The sequence below is a fragment of the Athene cunicularia genome, assembly GCF_003259725.1.
Source record: "Athene cunicularia isolate RWA chromosome 2 unlocalized genomic scaffold, athCun1 chr2_part1, whole genome shotgun sequence".
Taxonomy (NCBI): domain Eukaryota; kingdom Metazoa; phylum Chordata; class Aves; order Strigiformes; family Strigidae; genus Athene; species Athene cunicularia.
The window spans coordinates 132307853-132326488 of NW_020799095.1; the positions used below are offsets into that span (position 1 = coordinate 132307853).

The 18636-nt window shown below is 35.7% G+C and overlaps 1 protein-coding gene across 1 annotated transcript in view; it reads left to right on the top strand.

The window, feature by feature from the left end:
* The window catches only part of RIMS2 (regulating synaptic membrane exocytosis 2), a 408362-nt gene that overhangs the window by 13471 nt on the left and 376255 nt on the right, over nt 1-18636 (top strand). Inside the window, exon 2 of the mRNA XM_026842040.1 lies at nt 10917-11127. Within this exon, the coding sequence (XP_026697841.1) occupies nt 10939-11127 (189 nt within the window). The 5' untranslated portion in view covers nt 10917-10938. The remainder of the gene's footprint in view (nt 1-10916; nt 11128-18636) is intronic.

Genomic DNA, 18636 nt, shown 5'->3' on the forward strand with positions numbered 1-18636 from the left:
GGTGTGAAGTTAATGGCTTCCTTTTGTATATCAACTGGTGATGCAAATAAAGTAACCCGAGTGACTGTGAGAAATATTATCTCTGCTGGAGATGCCCTTTATAAATGTAATAATGTTGCAATGTGCTTAATTGCCAGGAACCGAATTAGCCTCTTTTTAAGGTACATTTGGTAAATATTGCATACCTTTAAAAGGAAATTTAGTATAAAGTAAATAAAAGTATGATATATGAAAACATGTCAAATACAAGATTAACTGTGAAACTTTTTGTGAATGAATTATTTGGATAGAACTTTGTATACTTTTACTAATGAAGCTGTTTAAAAAATAAAAATCTAGTAATTAAAAAGTATATAAGTGTGGCACAACTTTCTTAAAACTGGCATTTATTTGAATTCCTAACACAAATAGTATCAGAAAAAAATGTAGAAATAGCCAACATGCAACTATATTTCTAATGCTTTTAGACTAATATAACACTTCTGTTACAAAACATTTCAATCAAGTGAGTGAATCAGGAAGAAATATCTAACAGTAGCTATAAAAATCAGCATGGTTTCTAAATATAAAAAGTAGAATGACAGGGTACTGCAAAAAGAAGTTTTTATGAAAGCCTAGTGTATTCCTCAGTGATTTAGATTTCAGGTGAGAATTTTTGTATATAGCTGAAAGTCTGTGTCAGCTGTCCATGGAAAATATCCAGATAGGAGTCTTCATTTTTGCATAAAGCTCATAACATAGTAAGGGTGCTGCAATAGCTGCAAGCCAGTCCTAATTTTAGTTTATAAGTAATTTTCTATTACAAAATAAGTAATGAGATGTTACTTCCCTTCTGTTTAGCAAGGACTTCTGACTCTTCTTTCATGAGTTTTTTTATCTGAGGGTCTGTTGTGGCTGATTGACTTAGAGGTCTAAGAAATTTTGTTTTCTATTTGGGGTTCTCCAATACCTAGACTACTGCAAGTGGTGATAGTCAAGAGTGTCATGATTCTAAATTTATATGAGGCTACATTTAATGTGCTTATTTTACCTCAATATACATGTTAGAGGCTTTTCCTGTCCTTTGTGTCTTCTCTCATAGAAGTTAAGGACAGATGCTGGTCATCAGCAATATGAGACTGAATGCTGAAAGAAAGACTCATTGATCCTATGCGCAGCTTCTGAAAACTCCACTACCATTTGTCCAGACTGCTTAGCAGCAGCAATACATGATGATATTGTGGTATCAGTACAGCTGAAGATTCAGATAGTATCACTGATCATAAGGTGTCTCTGATTGTATTCTTTCTAATATTCAGTAAAGCTTGAGCTCATAATGCACCTTTACCCTTAGACGTAACAGTTCCAAAAGTTCTCTTCTGTCACTATTTTTCTGGAAACCCAATTGTCTCTGACACAATGGTTCTTTTCCACAAGAATTGTCAGAAATTAAGTGAAGTTGAAAGTATGTGGATATATAAGACACACGGCCTGACTGCTAAGCAGTCTTGTTTCGTAGCAAATTAGTAAAGAAAAAGTTAATCATAATCCTCTCTAATTTTTAATCTGCAATCTTGTAATTTCTTTTACTTACTATAACTAGATGAAATATAAATGAAATGACAGTACAAATGCCCATCCTTAAAGATCCTATTCTTGTGCTTTGCAACATACACTTCCTGGCAGCCTACTTTTACTGGAAGTTCAACTACTTGCTCTTGATCTTCATTGTCAGCTGAGGATTAGTATTTACAGTTTCAGCACTTTACCATAGCAGCTCCTTTGGGATAGTGTGGATTGCAAACACAGGGACAAGGCCCATCGAGCTGGAGATAAAACATTTTTAATTGAGGGAATGCAGTTTTGGTATGAACTTGGAGAGTTTCCTTGGAGAGGCAGGCAGTGGAAGATTCCCCTTTTCAATTACAATTGGCATGGTTAATCTTACTTTGAACGAGACCTGAAATGACCTGGGGAGTGTTGGCTTTGTCACAAGGGTAAAGAGCAGAAGGAAAACTACCAATATTGTGTATAACAGTATGGATTTAATTTACCCACTTGATGCTTAAACATTAAAAAAAGAGTCTTAATGATATTTCCAGTATAGGTGGAGAAGGTAGAGAAGTAAGTGGCAAAATTTATTAGAAGAATAATGAAGAATTTGTATGGAGAAAGAATGAAAAATTTAGCTAAGAATGTTTATTTTAGAAACAAATGAGAAAAACATGACAGAAATTGATAGACTCATAATGGTTTAAAGAAGCTCTTTTACAGATTTTTTTTTTCTAATACAGAAGCAGCTAATGAGAATGAGGAAAAATGCCCCAGTATAATCACCAAAATAGTTGGATGAAGGTTGTGGAAACTTCTGTTGTAAGTTAGAATTTTAAATGAGATTGAGAAAAGGATAATTTAGAACTTTCTCACACTGAAATAAAACACAGGGGTATGAAGGTATTCAAAGGTGAAAAGTGATTTCTGTCTGGAGGTATAAAATAACCTTCCTTGCTTACAGGTGACTAGCCTCATAACTGTTACGCAGAAATTAGGTAGCTTTGTCTAAATGATTTAGCCATTGTTAAACTATTGGAGGAATGTGGTATTATCTTTAATTTTAAATGCCCCTCTTATTATAGGGAAAAAAAGGGTGTTGAAAAAGATCTAAACAAATTGGATGTGTTAATATATTCTGCTTGTTTAAACCTTAATTGGGACTTTATAGCTTTTTGCATGTTACAGATTGTAAAAATATAATAAATAATTATGTTAAAGATTAATTTTAACAAGAAAGAGGAAAGACTTAGTCAAAAAGATACCACTTCTCAATTTGATCCTGCAGTTAGCTTGAACTGCTGCAGAAAAGGTAAAAGCCATTATCTGTCTGTTGTTCCGAGGAAACCTGGAAATAACAGGTACAGGAGTTACCTACCTCTTTTTGCCTTTATGTACACATTGTCTAGTTTTATCTTGATATCAGTAAAACCACACAAATATTATAACATTAAATGGTTAAAATGCTGGGGTTTCAGCCCCAAATTAAGGTTGACATAGGAGTGAATCCCACAGCTCTTCACAAAGGGGGGGTGAGTTTGCCTTTAGGCTTCCCTCCAGGGTGCGGCAGCCTTGCAGGGAGAGCCATTGGGTAAATGAGCCCCAGGTGTCCCACATCAAGTAAACAAAGGTCAGGTGTCCCACTTAGGGATAAAAGCTGGGACTCCTTACAGGGAGGGGCAGTGTCTGTCTGTGAGGTGGATGCGCTTTGTTGGGGAAGGGCCTCCTGTCTCCCTGGAACTGGGCTCCAGTCAGGTCTGGCTTTTGTAAACGTGGGCTGTGTAGAAATTCATTATGTGGTTTCCTTGGTCTTATATGTTTAGCTTGTTGACTTGCTTGTCTTTTGTCCCTTATATGGGAGGCTGCATTTCACCATTTATTCCACCCATTGTTGGTCGTGTGGTGTCATTGTTGGGGTCAGTGGGATTGATGTCAATTATGTATAATCTGACTGACTTGCTTGTACCCCCAGCGCTCACCCATGTACTGACCCTTTTGTATGAAATACAATTTGGTTATTGGGTCATCTTTATGCTGGCTGTATCCTTTATGCTAGGCCTGATAATTGGCAAAACAGTGGGTCAGCTTTTAATTGGTCATATGTTTATCTTCTCCATGTTCCTTTTTTCTTGTAGCCTTGCACAGGACTAGTGTACATAGCCATTGCTTACTACTTGCCAGCAAAGAGCAGCCTCGCGGCTGCTGATAAATAAAGTTAACAAAGGCTACAATTTTATTCAATACTGAACATTGTAAGAAAAAAATAGGCAGAGAAAGTAATCCTGCCAGTTCCAGCTACACTTTTTGTCTAGTTGATGTGTAATCTGTTGATTCATTTATGGAGTCATATCCTACTCAGTTGTTAAAACAGTTTTTTTTTTTTCCACATCCTTTCTTGTCTTTTCTACTGAGTTTCTGAATATATTTAATTAATCTAGATTCAGTGTTATGACTTCATCTGTAGTTACAAACTTATTTATGGTCATAGCAGATTAATTCATTATGACACTGAGAATTGTGTAATGAGAGAAATATTTGCTATTTTGTGAGGGAGGTCAAATAAGATGAGAATAAAATGTGGTCAAGTGTGAACTGGAAGCCCTTGCAGAAAGCCCCAGTAAAAGGAGAAGCAAGAGAATGGAGCCAGAGCAGCTCAAAGACCTTATTTTTGCTGTTTTTTACTTCTAAGAGTGGCTTGTATGAAGTTCCCACCATCAGAGAATTTTTGGTTCCATTCTGCAGTATGAAGCAAATGCTTTTAGGGCATAATGGGGTGTCTTTACCCTGTGTCCTTGCATGATGACAAGAGACTGAAATGGAGATCTTAGTTTTGGATGTTGATTAGCTTTGTTGTAGTTGGCTTTTCTGACTTGAGTTACAAGTGCGCAGTAGCACTGGTATAAACCAAGGACAAGATCATTTAGCAACCACACTCCTTCCTTTCCATTCTTTTAACTCTTTCTTCTCTTAAGCATTTTTGGCACAGCCGGTGTAATTCACTTAGATTTATAGAGTATATACACAGAATAAAAGTATATATTTTTTACAATAGTTCTCTTAGTGAAATTATCAGAAAACATAAACTATCATATGTGTGAACTGCAGTAACTTATTTTAACTCTGTGTCTTTTTAACCTAGGAATCAGATTTTGGCCACCTTGTATTTTTTCATGTGGATTTAGTAAAAGTATTGTAGTGATAAACAAATATTTCTGTGATTGAGAGACAGGTATTTTTTTTTCTTGGTGTGAATTAGGTTATTTCTTTTGTAAGTCTTTCACCCTGTTCAGGGCCCCCTTTTTCTGTGACTGCTCTATTTTGTAGGGTCTCTAAAGATGTTCTGCACTTAAAATTTCATCACTGTTGCTCTGTTCCTATTTCAGGTTAATGAGTAATTAAAGTACAAATTGCCTAATAAGTTAGAGAATGGGAAACAGAAAAATCATGGGATTTTTTCCAGTTAGCTCCATCTGTAAAACAACGCAAACCAATTATGTCTGACAATTTAAGGAGTATTTACATTTAGAAAACAACTTAAAGTGAAATGTTTTACTATTTGACACTGCTGAACCCATGTTACTGTCATTATTGGACTTACCTAATTTCTTTCAGTATTTAATTTCCATTGATACAAAAGCTGAAAACTCAGCTTTGTTGTTACTTGCCTGGGTATGATAATCCATTAATTTTAAACAGAATTGGAAGTGAAGTTCTTGTTTGAAGTCAGGGTTAGGTTCTTAATTGCTTAATAATTTTTCTTTATGTGCTAGACTTAAAGCAGAATCATGGTCTTCTGAAGAGGAGTTTTAGATGATGGCCTTTCTCATTTTAGTTGAATACTGGCAAAACTAATTTTGGGATTATGAAAAGTTCTATTTTGCATTGTTGAATATAGGTTTGTGGTGTGTGTGTGTGGTTTTTAATTGCTTCTTTTATCGCCTCCACACATCAGTATTAAAGCATAAACTCAAAGTTTTGCTACTCATTGCATTACATGGAGCTGAAAATACATGTGAGAATTGGTCAAACTTTGAGAGAAACTGTTCTCACAGTAGTTCATAAAAAGCATGAAGGGCTGTTTCTTTTCTACTGATAAAAGTTAAGTCACTTTTTTCAGCACTGCTAAGTAATAGTTGATGAATACTTTTCCCTATGTTTCTGCTTGAGTTTATACTTCATATTACTTGTCTTATTCCATGAAGCCATTGTCAAGTACATAATGAGAACTGCTCTTCAAAGGGGATCCCTGTACCAACCTCCCACTCAAAGCATGGTTATTGCCAGTACGAGGTAAGGGCAGCTGGAGCTTTGTCTAGGTGAGTTTTGTAAACCTCCAGGGATGGTGATCCCACAGCCTCTTGGAACAACCTGTTTTAGTGCTGCACTGCCCTTTTAGTGAAAAAAAACTCCTGATGTTCAACCTGAACCTCCTAATGTGCCTTTATAGTGCCCTTTTTTCCTTGTTTTGGATTTGTCTACTGGGAAGAATTTGGCTCTGATTTTTTTTTTTTTTTCAGGTGATTTTTAGATAGCTAGTTTCAGGCAGATGTTAGATCACTCCTTAGTGTCCATTCATCTTCACTGGATTGAACAAAGCCAGCTCCTGTATTCCTGTCTTGCAGATTACGTGCTGTACAACCCTGACTTTTTTTTCTTTTTTTGGTTGACAAACTGGACTTATCATGAACTGGCAGGCCCCAATCTGGACACAATATTCCAGGTGCAACCTTACCAGTGCCAACTAAAGGGGAAAAATAACTGCCCTTTATCTGCTGCTCATACTCTTGCTAATTGTAGACACATAGGTAATTTGTCCAATCTGTAATGAGAGCTCATACACCACTGGCTCATACCCTGGTTTCCGCCCTATTTTCCAGGGTTTCTTATTAGCAGAGCCGGTTTTCAGCCAGTTGTTACCTAAACTCCAGCAACATATGGTGTTTTAAGAATAAGTATCCATTCAGTAGCTAACACCACTACTTGTAAAAGTAGAAAGCATGAAGTGTTTAATGCACTATGGGGAAGAATGTTGTATGTTACCAGATAGTCATTGCCACTAGGCAGAAAAATCATTGAATGAATGGATTTGGCAGAACTGAAAGTGAACAAACCCTTTTTGAAGCCTGGATTCCAGCCACATCCGTGCTTCGTGCCTGGGAATAGGAAATGAGGCGTGGGCTACAATCAGTAATAAAACTTAAGCATAGCTAGGAAATGAGAAGTGGCTGGTACACATGTATCTGGCCTCAACAACCTGAATGCTTGCTTAACAGTCTCTCTTCTAATGACAGATTTTAAGCAGCTTGGGAAATTTCAGAAATGTTTAAGTGAACTTTTGGAAGGCAGGAATGGCTTTGGAACTTCTTGTCAGTACTAAGGATTTGATTTTGTAAAATGCTGACAGTTTTGCTGGCATTTCTAGAGGGCAGGAGAAAGACTCTTGCACGATAGTAAGAGGCATCTGACTACTGAACTTCCTTTTATTATTTGCCTTTGGCAGTAGCTCATGGATCATGAAAGACCAACAGATTGCTGCTTTTTGATTGATACTGAATTTCTCACTTCCAGAAAGGTGTGGGGAACTGAGAATAAACAGAATTAACTCCATTACAGAACAAAGCAAGTATTCCTATAGAAACTATTTCTTGACCTTGACAGAGCAATCTAAGCTCTTACAAACAGTTGCTTTTGACATTGAAAAATTGTCTATGCAGCTGTCTTGGCTACAATGTTTTACAGTACAGAAAAAGTCTTGACTAGTCATATAATCCTCATGAACTTCATGACTGTAACTTCCAGCAGATATGTCATTCAGGGAAACTATTCTCACATGAGATGAAAATGAGCAGAACATAAATATCAGTTTTCCATTCCAACTTTTCATTATCATTAGGCCTTTGCATAAACTCATACCGACTTCTCATTTTCTTCTAAAATTTGTAGCAATTAAGGTGAATACTTCTAGTTTTGGAGACAGTGTGGAAAAGGAGAGTGATTTTTTTGCATCAGTACAGATAGATGGCATGTGCTATTGAGGCTGTTGTCAAAATATACATACATATATATATATATATATATATATATATATATATATGCATTGCAGAGTTTTCCACTTAAATGTTCTGTTACTGTATAGTTTGATGTAATTATCTGGGCTTATAACCAAAAAAACCCTATCATAGCTAAGAATAAGATTTGCATTACAAATAAACATTTTTCTCCCAAAATGCAACTCATCTGCAGAGCCTGTTTTTTCAGTTTCACAGCCTGGATCTTGGCCACTTGCGTTAACAGAGTAACTCACTGGAGTATAGGGACTGGAAATTTATAGTCTTGAGATACCTGAGCTCAGTTCCAGGCTCTGAAGTTTGCCTTGGTAGTGATTATTTTCTGTTCCTTGGTAGATGAACTCCTGAGTCCTCTCAGGCATCAGTGCACACAACTTGAACAAAATGGAGTTTTAATTGCATTGGTTTTCTGAAAAATGTTATACAAATTTTACTAAATGTGTTTCAAATACTGTGCTATTCTGAACACCTAATTATTGCTGCATGTTATTAGTTTAGTTTTTTGTTTCAACCCTTGCATTCTAGATGATAAAAAAAATTAAGATATAAAATCAGAAGGTTTTTTTAGGGATTTCCTAAAATGAATATTTCATATTTTGTTTCAAGTATGCATATTCATCTCAAGTGGTTCTGCTCAGTAAGTAGAACACATTGTGTGTAACTGATTATTTAATAGATTTTTGTCTTCAGTGTTTAATTTTTTGACAGCTATCAATACATGTGATATTTTCCTTGGAGTAGAAAAAGACATAATAATGAATATTTTTGGCAGATGATAAGTTGTTTGCTACTGGAACAAGGATTTTGGGAAACTACTCTGTGTAACCTTGAAAAGTTTATACTCTGAGGCAAAAGTTGTGACCTTTACAGAGATTCTTATGCTCAAGAGGAAACAAAAGTGAAATTATTTCAGTACATGAGGCTTAAGAATTGGCAAAAGGCTTGTGCTTTTTATGCATCAGTGAGACTGCTAAGCAAATAATTATACAAACAAAGGCTGTAGATTATAAGGAAGCCACAAAACTGAATGTAACCTAAAATAAACTTGAAGTTTAGCATAGATAATATGCTTTAAATGAAGAATGCAATGTCTGGCAAAATTAAAAGGCAAGCAAGGTCTCGGAGATTGCATGTGTTATTGATGGAAATGGGCCAGACTACCAACTACCAATTATGTGCTGTTGTCAGTGTAAAACACTGAAATCTGCCAGGTTTCCAGATTCCCAAATTTTGTTCTCGACTTCATTCAGTGCTTTCTTATTAGTAACTTGTGCCCTGCCCCATTCAACAAAGAGCAGTCAACAGTGAACTCTTCTTGGATGAAAGAAGGCAGAGGAAGCCACTTACCCCGGACTCCACAAATGCCTGTTAGGGCAGTGGTGACCCTTGCGTCCTTCCCATGGAGGCCAGAGATGTGACCTCCCTCACTGCTCTCTGCAGGCCAGAAAGCTTATGCATGTGGGGGAGAAGGTCTGAAAATGAGAAAAACCTGCGATTGCTCTGTCCTGAGGACAGTGTGTGGACTCAGAATTGAACTCAAGTGACCAGAGCAGGTAGATTAGGAAAAGGACACATAAGCAGCATGAAGTAACATGGCTTTCCCTCTCTCTGGAAAAGGGTCAGGTGGCAGCTAAGAGCTTGAGGCAGCGTTTTGGTACACAGAAGGGTCATGCCTCCACCCTTGCCTGATGGAGAGAGGGAGCTGACTGTTCCTACAACTCCTGTGTGATATAATGTAAAGTACATTCTTAGGGGAGTTTTCCTGAAAAAAACAAAGTAATTCCCAGCAATTCTTGCCATATATGTGAATATCCATGGTAAAACATTGTTTGAGATAATTTTTAACTGACTCAGTGTAATATTTGTTTTGGTAAGAGCCTCTGATGTAATAATTTTGTATGAGTTTTATTTCTAAAGGATATATTTCTGCATTAAGGAAGTTGGTCTCCCAGATTTAGTTTTTTTCCAGGAGGTTATTCTTTGTTCTGTCTTAGGCTCGTGTGTGTTTTTTAATAACCTCATCTCAAGAATCCCTGGAAGAATAATTCTAAAATTAAGTAAATCACTTCTGCACTTCTAACTTTTTGGCTTAGTATACCATTTCAATGTTTCATAGAAAATGCTTCATTTTGTGAGTTCTGCTTTTGTCTGTCCAGGGAGCTAAAACACTTGCTTAAATTATTGCTAAAACAGACTGTAAAAATTAAGTGAACTGAATTCCATGCTAAGAATTCAAAGATTACTGCTCAGACCCCTGTAAATCACAAGGATAAAACCAAAAGAGAAGTTGGAAGTTCTTTTTGCTTTCTCTTTGTATTTGATCTCTTACAATATGCTACATCCCATTTTTCCAGCATTTTTCAGCAACTACAGGAGCTAAAAAAGTATAAATTTTTACCGTGATAATTAAATTTCCCATTACATCATTTACCTTCAGAAATAGGGACTTTGAGAAAAAACCGCCATTGTAGAATGTGAAAGGAGTCTGTAACTTTAGTCATAACGAGACAGTTTTAACTCTCATATGTGGAGACTTCACTGTTGTGGGCTCAGTAATATGAGTGAAGTAGCATGCCTGAAAGAATCATTGCAGTTCTGTATGCACATGGCAACTGACTATGAACATGCTCCTAGTTCAGGAAATAGAAGGTAAAACGTGTGTATGTATCTTAAACTACTGTCCCTGGATTTTATACCTAAGGTAGCCTTCTACATTCCATTTGGCATGAGATGGCAGTACCTATATAATGATATGAATGGCTTAAATGATTTATAATAACTTGTTAAGCTGAAGTAACATGTTATGGGCTTACACCCAGTGCTTGAAAAAGCATTTTATAATCTTTCTGTGCAGTATTCTTGGATAAATGGATAAGCTATATTAAGAGAAGATATTTGCATCTCTGTGGTGGGATTGGGTAAAAGTACACTTGGAAGAATAAATTAGTTTTTTATTTTTCTGCTCTTAACCAGTTTATTGTCTAGTGCCATGGGCTCTTGGATAACTCGGCCCATGTTTGCTACTGTTGTATTTGTAGCTAACAGCTGGTCATATCCTAAAGCAAAGTTACTTCCCTTTGTAACATGCAGCACACAGTCGAGCTGTTATCAGTGTTGCACCTCCTCCTAGAGTTTAGTTATAATGAAAAAGAAGTAATTCTTGAATGTTGCACTTCTGGAGCATCATAAATGAAATGTATTTTCGTTACTACAGTATTTCTCTCTGATTTGTGTTTTAAAAATGATTATGATTTAGTGATTACAAAATATTTGTGGACTTGAATAAAACAACTGTTAATAATCTCTTCTCTTCTGCAGAAAATTACATCAGCAGTTTGAAATGTATAAGGAGCAAGTGAAGAAGATGGGTGAAGAATCACAGCAGCAGCAGGAGCAAAAGGGTGATGCCCCAACCTGTGGCATCTGCCACAAAACAAAATTTGCTGATGGCTGTGGCCATAACTGTTCATATTGCCAAACTAAATTCTGTGCACGCTGTGGAGGAAGAGTGTCTTTACGGTCGAATAAGGTATGGAATTATGAACGTTTAGTAATGAGTTTCTCTTAAACTCAGTATCTCTTACACATTGCTTATACATCCAAATCGTGTAGCTACTGAAATGGATTTCCTTTACAGAGGTAATGATATCTACTTTAGTGGCTTTTAGGACATCTGTCCTCATTTCAAGTAATTTCCATTTCTATGGATTTGTGACTATGGCTTTTAAGTTAATACATGCCACATTTCTACTAAAAAACTTATGAAACTACAATTATTTGGTTAGAGGATTGAGTCTCTGTGTTGGAGACACAGACTGTTACAAGTTAGAGCAAAGTTTTGGTTTTTTTGCTTGCCTAGGCTCTTCTGTACTAGATTATTGTAAAGTTAGTGTTAGAACAGTATATAAAGTATATTATAAGCTTTTACATCTTTATCTATTATATATAGGCACATGTATTACGTATATGTAAATATAAATATGCATACAGATGTAAAAATATCTTTAGGAAAAAATTAAATGCACTAACAATAGTTACAGCTAGTGTACTGGTGTTTATTGTATACAACAAATAAAAGAGCAATCTGAATTTTTAAAAAGTTGGATCACAGTAAAAAATTTAGCAAAACTGACGTAAATACAGAAAACAGTTCTGAGATCAGTTTATTCTGCATTTTAGATCGTGTTCACATCTGATACACGTCTGCCTCAGATTCTGACAGTTCTTTGTAGAATATTCATGACAACATTCAAGATGTCTTATGATAGTCTTCTGTGGAAAACATCTTTTGTAAACCAATACAATAATTTTAATTTTCTCAGTATAATTTGTTTCCATAAATCTATTTTGTCTGTAATATGTTAATTGTAAATACCAAGCAATCTGCAAATATTATCTTAATATTTTGGAAGGTAAGAGACAATGGTATAAATGTATGTATTTCTGTGTCCAAGATTGAACCGTAGGCTTAAATAATGGACTCAAGTTTCTGATTGGCAAAGTGCAAAATAATCTGCTATTTCCTGATGATAAAAGTATCTGGGATTATGTGTAAATCTCTCAAACTTGGATTTTGTTAAGGTAATTTTTAAAAATTTGTCTACAGTAAGCTTATATATTTTTATTGGGTTTTTTATAACAATCTAAATCATGTTGCCTGTAATAAGACCTAGTAATTTCTCTGTTAGTTTAATGTGATTATAAAAGGCAGGACAGATATTGAAGTCATTATGTCTACGTACTTAGAAATACAGAAAATGTGCGTTGGGAGGAAGCCTTCATGTCTAATGAAACGTTTTGATACATCCCTTAGGATGGATCATGTGAACTTGGCAGATATTTATCTGACTTGTCTTGAAAGATTTCCAGTGAGATTCTTCCACACCCTCTTGGGTAATTTGTCCCACTGCCTCACCATCCTCACAATAGAGACCTTTTCTTACTGTCTAACCTAAACCTGTCTTTCTGTAAGCTTGTTATTGTGAGTCTGTTATGCAAGTCTTCTCAGCTGGCTTTTTTCCACTACTGTTGATAATTTAGTGTGGTAAATAAGTCTTTCTGTCTCTCATTCATTTCTATTCTAGATATATTATGAACATGCTGGACATCATCTCTAGACTGTGAGGCTTCACTGGTGATACCTCTTCCCTTGAAAAACCCTGACCATTTTTTCTTGTTCTTCTCTTCTCTTCTTTTCATCACTTAAGTTTTCTCATGGATACATTTATTTCTATTCTGTGGCAGCTGAGATTCTTTAAAAGCCTGGAAGCACAACTCAGTAGTATGAATAAATCACATTCACTCACTTTCTCTGTGCCTTCTTGAAGGATTTCCTATAGATGTAACAGACATGAATTCCCTTTACTAAAGCCATTCTGACTTTTCCACATTTTATCATAATTTATTCATATGCTTGCTAATTTTATTCTCTATTTTGGTTTTTACAAATCTGTCCAATGTGGATGTCAGACTCCCTTGACTATTATTTAGTTGACCTGATGCTGAAATTACTTAAATGAATAAATTTGCATCATATTTTCCACCTTTTATTCTTCTTGTTAATGACAGACTCTATTACAGTTAACAAATATGATATTTAGCATGAAACATCTGAAGTCTAAAATATTATTTTAAAAATTTGTTACTATTTTTGTTGACTCACTTCATAGCTTCTCTTTCTGAAATACCAGTTTGAAGTGTGTCCTCTGGTTCTACATAAAATAATATTCTAGAGTAATTATCTCTCATCACCATGAACATGAATACAGAAGATTTAATTCAGACAGACTGTGGCAGTCCCCTATTTATGATCTCTTATACCTCTACACATTATTCCATTAATATTGATTTTGGTCTATGAGAATTTAAGAGAATTTTTTCTCTTCCAGTTTTCTTAATGGACACATCTTCAGCTTCCTGAAGGATGACTTCTAATAACTTCCTATTTTAACTTTGCTAGATTATGTTTGGTCTTTGTAGACATTTTTTAACTGGTTATATGTGTCTGCTTTGGACCTTATATAAGGTGTTTCTTAAACTGTCTGGAATGTTCTTTGATGGAGCTTTGATCTGTAATGATCTTTTTCATAGTATCAAGTTCATGCCATTTACATCAGATTCTACTACTAAACAGTACAGACCAGTGTTAGCATCTCAGAAGATGTAAAACTGCAAAGAAAACTTTTTTTTCAAAGGTCACAAGGAAGACAACTGCTTACAAGGTTCATGGTCATGAGTAAGAGCAGAGCATGGAAACGTTTGACTGTTGTCAGAGCATTAGATTTTGATTCTTAGAATGAATGGATGATTTATTCCTTTTTCAGTTTATTTACAGTGTCTGAAATATAAGCATTAACATTCAGTTCAGGCTGTACAAAAATTATCGTTATGTGGGAGTTTCTTCTAGATCAAACAAAACTGATAATGGTGGTACTGCTGTTATATTTCTGTACTACATATTTTAGAGAATGGAGTATTCAGCCAGGATGGGGGCTTAAATTTCATGGGAGTAAGGAACCTTGACCTGTTATCTTTTATGCTCATGAACAATTTCAGATTAATTAAAACTGAAATAATAAACCACATGACAGCAATCAGTGGTTGTTCTTAGTAATAAGGTACCACTCATACACAAAATATACTACTGTTCTTTTTAATTATATACTGATTTATATAGGGAGATGTACAGTGAATGGGGCAGTGGACAGAATGAAGTTTATGCAGCTGAGAAACTTACATGCTAAAATATTGGACAATACAGCTTCCAGATATATTCACTGCACACAAAGTTGTATCTAAATGTCAACAGCTCAGAATGCCACTTGAGTAAACATTTCACTTGAAAACAATACTTGTCTGAAAATTTAATATGATGCATGCTCAATGCCTTCTTTCAGGGTGTTTAGCAACCTGTTATCACTTGCGACCACTGAACCTTCTCTCTCTCTTTGAACATGAAAAGTAATTGATTTTCAGTTGTTCTATAGGACCGAGCAACTGTGTGCAAAACGCATATGGTATAACTAGGGAACTTCTCTCAGCTACCTCTGGTTCTGTGAAAGCTTTGCATTCTGGTTATTTCTCTGGGGCTATGTTTGATTTTTCAGAAAACCATTGAGGTCTCTTTGAGTGATTCTAACTGCAGATCTCCAGTGTGACTATCTGTATGGAGTCACTAAATAAAATTTTAGTATGCTTGCACTAATGTGCAATCCAGTTTATTCTATTGACAGTTGGTAAGCACCAAAGAAAGTCTGTCACAATCAGGATTTCTTAAGTCACTAGGACTTGGGATAAACTCAATGGTTTCCTGTTGCATACAAATAAGTTGGTCCTCAGGAGACACGGTTTGATTCTGCAATTCTCTAAAGAAGACATGTGACATTACAAACTTGAGGGGCTTTCTCTAAACCAAATCTGGCTTTTGTTTTTTTTCTTTTTTTCTTTTCAGTTTTGTCCATGTAACACCTGTAAAATCTGATAGCCTACATCTGTATTCATCTTTCTGGAGAATCTTGGTACAAGTATCCCTAAAAGAAAGGGAAGTCAGCTGCTAAAGCATTCCAAAGACAATTTCTTATTTAGAAGTTGTAAATTCACAGCTGGAGGCTCTAGAAGTTACTCTAATTAGGTTGAATGTCACATCTCAGTCTCTCCATGAATAGAATAGTTTGTATTCTTATATATATTGACTTCCAATCTGATTATATGAGAACAATGTTAATGCTGTAGTTAACATCTGTGATTAAGACATCTCTAAACAATGATCAGCTCCATTTTATTTGAAATTATAATCTTCTTTTGAAAGTTATACCCAAATTTATCAGGACTGCAGTTCAGCTAGTGTATATCATGGTCCTCAGTACCATTCCCCACTCTTTCCCCAGGTGGGGTTTGGCTGCCTGTACTCAGGGGCAGCTCTGTTGTGGTGCAGCTGTAACCTGAGATCAGCCCTGGGGGAAGAGATGCTTGAGAAGGGGCTGCAATGAACTCCCTTGGAACCTCCAGCCCCTTGCTTGAGAGCTGCTTTTCAGCTCAGGCACTCAGCCTTGGTCCTTGCCTGAGCCATGCTGCTGCTCATCCAGGTCCCTTGCTGACCCACATGTGTAGGCTTAGCTTCCCAGCTAGCCTCAGCTCTGCCTCATCATCATGGACCTGTTGGGGACCTTGGATTCTTTGTTGACCCTAGTTACAGCCCTGGGTCTTACCCTTCTCCCCTTGCATGTGTGCTGTGGGATACAACCCTGCTCATGTCACCCTTTGTACTCTGCTCCTGGCCCTGGCCAAGCTGCTGACCCTGCTTGTGCCTGGACAGTATAGAAGCAGTGTGCTGTTCCAGCAAAACACTTACTTAAATTGCTGCTTTTAATACTAAGAGGAAAAGCCTTGCCACAACTATAACTTTGAACCAGGAGATGTTGCTCCTTTCCAGCCTATAAACTTGCAAACTGGTGCCTAACAGAACTGATATTCAGAACCTGTATTGATACCTTGGGTTCTCTTAATTCTTCAAAAGAACCCTGTGATTTTAATACAAACTATGTGGATATGATCATTCCCTTCAAGTGAAAACCGCATAAACTATTTCTGTTATTAATATTATTTATTTGAAGCTATTTTCATTTGGTAGTTGTTTTGAATCTCATTAAACATCAGATGACGGTCTCAATTTCAGCAGAGTCTAGGCATGTTTGAACTCTTCACTCTGTTTTAAAGCTTTCAAAATCCTTAGGCATTATTATGACTGACACAATGAGGAACTGTTAATTTTAGACAAACTGATAATTTTAGGCACTTAAGGTCAAAAAATAGTGTCTTGAACAGTAGCTTTGGCTCACGCAGTCAGATGCCAGATTGACCTTCTAAGATTATTGTTTTTGTTTAAGGATAAGGCATAGATATTAACTCATTGTAGATTTATTTTGAGTATGGGATGGAATTCCAGTAATTCTGCTAACATTTCTGTGTGTCTGAATATTCATGGTTAAGGCCTTTCCCCATAAAACTGGTACTAAAATACATTTGCATTTTCACATGGAATGAACAAATACCGCTGAAGTCTGATTTGTTGCTTTTTAGTATAAGTTCTTTGAGAACTGAATTGAATAATTTCTTAAACGTCTTTGCTATTGAAATAACTGACTAGACTGTCACATATGGTCAGTCATGTCACTACTTGCATTGTACTGCTGTAAAGTCAAGACTGTTTGACAGCAATGTGGAGGAAAGCAGCTGAGAGGCTGGAGGTAGACTTAAGTGTTTAGTAAACCTTGATGGCTTGTATTGAACTTCACATATCTTTATATTTCATAGCTTGTTTCTTGAAAGAGGCTCTTTATCCTAGAGTTTATTCAACATAGGTAGATTGTGTGAACTAGTCTTGATTACTGTTATGATCAGTGTGGATTACTGTTATGATCATAGTGTGCATGACAGGATTTGAAGTCTTAACTGCTCTTTCAAAGCCACCAATTTTTGGAATTACTGCTTTGTGCTTGAAAACTTACACTTATATGGTGAAGTGTTTGAGAGTCTTCTTTATGGCATTAATTTCTGAGAAAAATCATCATCTTTTAACATACAGTTTTTAAATAATGTATATACATTTTAATTGTTGCCTAAGTGGTGCTTATAGTTTGGGATATCATTTGAGCTAACAGGAAGTGAGACTTCTCTACTCATCTTTGATACATGAGAATTACTAATTAGACCTGATTTTTGACTAATGTAGGCTTGAGGTTTTAGGAAATGTGAGTTGGTATGTTCTCCTTGCTTAGAATCTTAAGGTGCATTTAGTATGTTTTGTCTTTTCTGTGATTAAGGTTAAATTTGGTTTTTGGAAACTCTTGATCTGAACACAAATTAAGATTTGGCAAAATGAGAGTGATGGACTGGAACAGTATTACTAGATCAATATTTATGAGCCAATAGTTTCTAACATTAGAATGTCATGGCACGAGAGTGAAAAAACTGTCTCAAAACTATTAAACTGTCCTTTCTAAAGTATCTATTAGTGTTGTAGTGAGAGTTTGTTTCTGTCTTAATATTTTTGAGTCATCTCTATTGCTGGTTTCTATGTATACTTCATTATGTCATCATCTGAATTTACTTTTATTGTATGAATTTACATTCCTTTCTGCGTATTATGGTTTTACTCCTCATAAGTGTTTAAAAAAAAATCTTGTATCTTAGGTGAAATCTACTGAATGAAAAAATAGATTAGAACATAATTCATAGTACAAAGAGGTGCAGAGCATCTGTATGACTGCAGAAGACTATCAGAATAATTAATAGGTGAAATTTTCTATATATAATCATCACTTAAAATTTGACTGGATATTATGTTAGAACAGCATAAAAGTAGTCAGGACAGTGGATAAATCATATTAGTCACTATTTTTGGAATAGAGATAAAATTGGCAAAGAAATCCATATGAATGTCAAACCAGAATGTTTAAATATTTATAGGTGTATTGTATGTAGGAGAAAGTTATTTGAAAGGGTGATATAGCCAGATTTTCTTCGTGAGTGGGGAAAATGTATCCCAGAATATTTGGGTTGGAAAGGACCTCTGGAGGTCATCTCATCCAGCCTCTTCCTCAGAGAATGTTGTGTTACATGAGTTTTCAGAGGGCCTTGTCCAGTTGAAGCTTGAATTTTCAAGGATGGAGATTCATAAACCACTTAGAGCAACCTGTTCCAGTGCTTGACCACTCTCATAAAAAAAATTAGAAAAATTTCCTTATCTAGTCTGAATTTCCCATATTCCAACTTTTGTTACATTTTGTCCCATGCTTCAGTGTGTATTTTTGAGAACACTACACATAATACTGCTTGTCATCACATGACCAAATTATGCATCTTGTGCGATGAAAAATTATAAAGAAATAACACAAATTCTAAGTATTTTCTTGAAATATTATAGGCCTTATACTCTTTTAAAATTTCAGGGATAGTGCTGCAGTGCAGAGTTTGAAAAACAGAAATTTAAACTGAAGACGTTAAAAAGTTATTAAGACATTAAGGACTGTGCTAGAAA